Source organism: Mustela erminea, chromosome 16 (assembly GCF_009829155.1).
Source record: "Mustela erminea isolate mMusErm1 chromosome 16, mMusErm1.Pri, whole genome shotgun sequence".
In the NCBI taxonomy this organism is placed as follows: domain Eukaryota; kingdom Metazoa; phylum Chordata; class Mammalia; order Carnivora; family Mustelidae; genus Mustela; species Mustela erminea.
Window position 1 is genome coordinate 84,143,143 of NC_045629.1, and position 6,031 is coordinate 84,149,173.

General features: G+C 63.7%; 1 protein-coding gene across 1 annotated transcript; it reads left to right on the forward strand.

Annotated features, from left to right (window-relative positions):
• The first annotated feature begins 270 nt into the window (after positions 1-270).
• On the forward strand, positions 271-5,586 carry ZNF696 (zinc finger protein 696). The gene is made up of 3 exons (XM_032315471.1): positions 271-367; positions 1,609-1,716; positions 4,283-5,586. The coding sequence occupies exons 1-3, from the start codon at positions 337-339 to the stop codon at positions 5,389-5,391; spliced, it is 1,248 nt and encodes a 415-aa protein (XP_032171362.1). The 5' UTR covers positions 271-336; the 3' UTR covers positions 5,392-5,586.
• Positions 5,587-6,031: the final 445 nt, after the last annotated feature.

The window sequence follows — 6,031 nt, forward strand, 5'->3', positions numbered from 1 at the left end:
GAAGTGCCCGCGCCGCGGCCGCCCGGGCAGCAAGGTCCATAGTCCTCCCGGCGCCTAGAGCGTCACCGGAAGTGCCGCGCCGCTGCGGCCGCCCGGGCAGCTGGGTCCATAGTCCTCCCGGCGCCTAGAGCGGCACCGGAAGTGCCCGCGCCGCGGCCGCCCGGGCGGAAGGGTCCATAGTCCTCCCGGCGCCTAGAGCGGCACCGGAAGTGCCCGCCGCCGCGCGGGGGACGGCGGCGGTTCCGGCGAGCGGAGGGGCTGCAGGTGAGTGGCGGGGTCCGGCGGCGGGCCGCACCCGAGCGGGGACCTGGGGCGCGGGCGCGGACACGTGCGCTTATGCGGGGCGCTCGCTTCGGAAGAGCTGCAGGTGCGCCGTGGGGAGTGACAGCGGAGGGGAGTCGCGGCCTGAGCCGCGAGACGGCGCGGGGACGGCTCCCCCGACCGTGTGACCGCCGGGACCGGCCCCCGACCCGCGCGGCGGCCCCGGACAGCCCCGCCCCGCCCCAGCCAGGCGGACGGCGGCGGGCACGGCGGCCCTGGTCCCGGGGGGTCGCCGGGGGCCGCTGCGTCCCCCGCGGCTCCGGCCCTTTGCGGCGCAGATTTCCGTCGAGACGAGGCCCTCGGCTTGCTCGGCCGCACGTTGGGGCGCCGCGTCCGTGCGGGTCGCGCTCCCGGCGCCGCGCGGTGTGGGGTCGCTCCCGCAGGTGTTCCGTCCCGAAGAGTAGGAACGGGGTGTTTCTGTGAAGATGGTACTGGTTTGCCGGAGACAGAGAACCGGGGCAGCGGCGGGCAGAGGGGACCAGGCTCCCCGCCGAGCAGGGGCCGTCGGGCCGGAGCGCAGGACCCGCGATCGCCCGACCGCAGCCGGAGGCAGGCCCTGACCCCACGGAAGCGCCCGGGCGCCCCGCGTCGCCGTCCTCCGCGGCGAATCAGGGGTCGGACCCTCGAGGGTCCAACGCGGCGCTGGCCGCCTGCCAGCTCTTCCGTGGGTCCCGGGGTGACTTCAGCGCTCGCCCTGATTTCCCACCAGTGTGTCGCGCTCCTCACGAGCAAGGCCGGGAACCTGGGTTAGAAACCTGCCGTCGACCCCCGCCCCGCCCCAGGTTCCTTCTTTCCTTCTCTGTGTCCGCACTGGACTTCCTCGCGTGGTCGCGTCTGTCCGACGGTGCCTCTGGTGTTAGCGCGCAGGGTCCTCCTCCGGCCAAACCTGCACCAGTCCAGTAATTTCCTGTTTCCCTGGTTTCCTAGTTTTATGATCAAATCTTTATAATTACCGAGAGAAGCCGTACATCCCTAGATGTGTCTGCAGACATCTGAGGACTGACCAGCGGGCGCTGGGCTTGCTCGTGGAGGTGCAGGACCAGGCCGGCAGCTAGTCCGGGGCTGCCGCCTCCAGCGGTGCCCGCCGGGGCAGGGCTCAGGGACGCCAGCGTGGTCCAGACGGCGTTCCCAGACTGCACCCTATGGAGCCCTAGCTACTGGGGCGTCCGTTTAGTCATGACTTCGAGTTCTAGTGGCAGACACAGGCCCGTGCAGTCCCCAGCAGTGCCTCTGCTGTCAGCAGTGGCTCCCCTGTCACGTTCTCCCCTTGTCTTCTCTCTTACCCAGGCAGGGATTCCCACTCCTGGTGCTTCTGCAAGGCACGGCAAGGAGAGCCCCCAGACTTGGGTCTCCAGAACGCCACGGACAGGGCTACCCTGATGGACACACACACAGGTGAGGGGTGGGCAGCAAGGTGGGCTTAGGGAGGAGGGAACAGCTTAGGAATCGGGGCTCCCAGAGCCCACCTGCCTGGCTGCTAGGGGATGTAGCTGGGCTCGGGCAGCACTTCCTTGTCCCTTTGTTGCCTAACACAGCTCCCACCCTACCGCCTGCTGTCCTCGTCACTCCGTGTTCCATCCCCTTGCTCTCGTGGCCACACTCTGCACCCCTCTTCCTCTGCCCCTCCCCTGCCTGGAGACTTCTGAGAACGAGACTGTTAATTCTGGCCCCATTTCTCAGGGCCCGGCTAGCCTGGGCTCAGACTAGGAGGCCCGGAAGAGTATGGAGAGAAAACCTGGCTAGTCTCTCCCCTCCCAGGCTCCAGACCCTCCTCTGTTCTGAAGGTTTAAGGCCTTGATTGCGGGCTGTCGAAGCTGAGGACTCCTGTCCCGCTTACCATTGTCACTGTGGCCTGGGACGATGCCCGACCCCTGCCCAGCATGGACACTCGCGCTGCCGCAGGCTCTCCCACCTCCCGGCTCTGGTGCAGCGTGCTCGGCAGCAGGAGCCTGGCTGGAGTAGACCCTGGCCCGCAGAACGTACTGCAGACCCCCTGCCCACACACCTGCACCCGTTCTCCCTGGAAGCCAGAGAACCCCTGCGTCAGGTGGTTCAGCCGCTCTGTGTCCACGAACACACGCTTGTCCCTTCTTTGGGTCTGCCATGAAGCTGCCCTTCAAGTCCCGGGCTTGCCAGGCCTCCCTTGTCTGACCATCCTGGCCAGATCTGTCCCAACGGGGCTCTTCACTGTCCTGCGGTTTTGGACCAAGTAACGGTTTTAGCAAATGTCAACATACACAGAGTGGCGGAGAAGAAACAGGTCACAACAAAGCACACATTTATAAAGGGAATAGGACCACTGTGTCCTGGTTGCTGGTCTCAAGCACATGCCCTGGGGTCCGTGGCCTGAAAGCAGGCTGCAGGAGAGCGTGAGACCGGAGGTGGTGCTGATGGGGCTGGTGCACGTCAGTCGGGAGACCAGCAGCTGTTGCCAGGGCCCTGAGTTTCTTGGTTCGAAACCAAGTTCTCACCTTTTGGGAAGACTTCCCTCCACCAGGGTTTCTCAGCCTTGGCACTGGACATCCTGGGATGGAAGACTTCTCGTGGCTTACAGGGTGTCCTGGGCGTTCTAGAATAGTCAGCATCCCTGGTCTCCACCCACAGAAGGCCAGGACCACCTCCCGCAGGTGTGACAACCAGAGATGGTTCCCACATAGCCAGTGTGCCCCCCCGGGCAAAACTGCCCCAGTCGGGAACAAGGCCTCCAAGTTTAGGGCTCCTCAGGGCACCCTGGGAGGTCATCACTGAGAGGATTCCCCCCTTCACACCCACACGCACACTCAGGGCTGCCTGCTGGGGGCTGGGATGGCCTCAGGAGGCAGGACCCAAGGCCTGACCCACTGGAACTGGGTCAGCTTTTAATTCTGAATATTTCTTTCTTCAAAACCAGTGCCTATGAGTTGTTTTCTTGAACTTCTAAGTCTGCCAAACCTCACGACCAGACTGGGCCTTCCTAGAGGGCCTCCTGTTTCTTGGCCCTGTGCCTGGGGTCTCTCCCCATCTCCAGGTGCTCAGGTGGGTGGCCCCCTAGTTAGTTAGTTAGTTAGTTAGGGAGTCGATGGAAAGCGGCTGTGGGTGCCTGCCCGCTCCACCGGCCCCCGGGAATCCTGGCCTTGCCCTGCCCCCACCCCCCACGCAGGAGCCTCTGTCACCTGGGCGGGCTCAGTCCTTGACAGGTGCTCTGTTACAGCGGTGCAGGCACAGCCCCCTCGGTCCCCTTAGAAAGCTGCCCTGGGGGCTGCCCTCCTACCGAACCACCTGCAAGGAAGCATCCTTGTCTCACCTCCCGGGTGCTCCCATAGACCCTGTGAATGTGGCAGGAACTGCCTGGTATTCTGCCTTGTGGCCACATCCCTAAAGCCGTTTGTCTTAATGGGCGTGTGGTCTGTGCCCAGGAGCCAGCAGGGCCAGCAGCCTCACCACCGAGCAGCCAGGACTGGGAGGCCCTGCAGTCCAGCCCGCTGGCTCCAGACGCTGGCTGTTGCTTGTTCTTGCCATGGATTGGTCTCTGAGGAAGGATCCTCTTACTTGCCTGGACCAGAGGCCTTTGAGTTTGGTGGGTCATGGGGAGGTGTCAAGGACAGAGTTGTCGGGGGGTCCAGAGCTGGGGAAGTGAGCTGGGACGAGAACCCGTGCCTCCCGGTCCCTCTGCCTCGGTGTTCCTCTGGCAGTGTTCTTTGCCTTACCGGCCATACAGCAGAGCCAGCGGCACTCAAGGCCCGGGCTTCTGCCTCCTGCTGTCCTGAGCCTGAGGGGAGAGGCTCAGGCCACCCTGGAGTCCCAGTGGAGGGACCACAGGCACTGGGGAGAGCTGGGCAGGCGTCGCGCCGGTCTGCCCCACACCGTTACTGTCAGCTCTGCCCATACCCCAGCGGCCACCACCCTGTCCACGCCCATGCAGCTGTGTGCCCTCAGAGCTTCCTTAGGCCTCCAGTCACTCGCCTCTGACCCTCTTTTCCAGCTTCCCTGGCACAGGTGACGGGTGGTAGCCAGGCTTCCTGCCGGGCTCCTTCAGTGGCCGAGCAAGGGGCTCAGAGTGCCAAGCCAACGCCAACGCAGGAGGCTTTGGAAGAAGAAGAGCCTTGCCAGGGAGAGAGAGTGCTGGGCCCATTACAGGGGCCTCCCTGGGCCCTGGGGCTTCTGGACGGCTGTGGGAATGAGGAGGCCGGAGACAGGCCCAGAGATTCCCTGAAGATACCAGTTGTTTCTGCGAAACCTGGAGGGCAGAGCGGTCTGGATGGCAGAGTGTCCCCGTCAGAGGCCTCCCCAAACGCTCGCTCTGCCTCAAACAGGAGGGGCCCCCACAAAGGGCGGCCTTATCAGTGTGGCACCTGTGACCGGAGCTTCAAATGCTATTCGGACGTGGTGAAGCACCAGAGCATTCACTCCGGGGAGAAGCCGTACGCGTGCAGCGACTGCGGGAAGGCCTTCATCCACAGCTCGCACGTGGTCCGGCACCAGCGCACCCACCACGGGGAGAAGCCCTACGTCTGCAAGGAGTGCGGGAGAGCCTTCAGCCAGAGCTTCAACCTTGTCCGGCACCAGCGAACTCACACGGGAGAGAAGCCGTACGGATGTGCTGAGTGCGGCAAGTCCTTTGGTCAGCGGTCAGACGCCGCCAAGCACCAGAGGACACACACGGGCGAGAGGCCGTATGCATGCAGCGAGTGCGGGAAGGCCTTCCTGCATAGCTCCAATGTGGCCCGGCACCAGCGCACCCACCATGGGGAGAGCCCCTACGAATGTCAAGAGTGCGGCCAGGCCTTCAGCCAGAGCTCCAACCTCCTGCAGCACCGGCGAGTGCACACGGGTGAGAAGCCCTACGCCTGCCCCGAGTGCGGACGCGCCTTCAGCCGGAGCTCCTTCCTCAGCGAGCATCGGCGCATCCACACCGGAGAGAAGCCATACGCCTGCGGGGAGTGTGGCCGCGCCTTCAGAGCCCTGTCGGGCTTCTTCCGGCACCGGCGGGTCCACACGGGGGAGAAGCCTTTCTACTGCACCAAGTGCGGCCGCGCCTTCCGCCTGAGCTCACACCTGATCCAGCACCAGCGCGTCCACGGCACAGACTGAGCCTGCAAACGGGCCGGGATGCGGTGGGTGCAGCACCCGTGAAACTGGCTGCGCCTGGAGGGCTGTGTCCTTCCTCCCACCTGCATGAGGAGGACGAGCGAGCAGCCTGGCACTTCAAGTTCTCGCCCATGGGGAAGCCCCTAGTGCGCCTGCTGCTCCCCGGCTGGCGGTCAGAGGAGAAAGAGTCCAAGGAAGGCTGGTTTTTTTTTTTTTTTTTTTTTTTATAAAAGATTTTATTTATTTATTTGACAGAGAGAGAGATCACAAGGAGGCAGAGAGGCAGGCAGAGAGAGAGGAGGAAGCAGGTTCCCTGCTGAGCAGAGAGCCCGATGTGGGACTCGATCCCAGGACCTGAGATCATGACCTGAGCCGAAGGCAGCGGCTTAACCCACTGAGCCACCCAGGCGCCCGGAAGGCTGGTTTAATAGGGAACAAAGGCGTCCCCGAAGGAGGGCGATCTGATGAGGACACGTGTCCCCTGAGACGGATTTCGTATGGGTAGCACTTGCTGACGTGTGATTCACATTTGTGTACCGCATAGATCTGAAGGGCTGGGTTTTATGAGATTTGACGAATGCGACCTGTTTTGACCTTTAGAACCGCTGTGTTCTCAAGATAATAGACTGTCTCCATTGCCCCC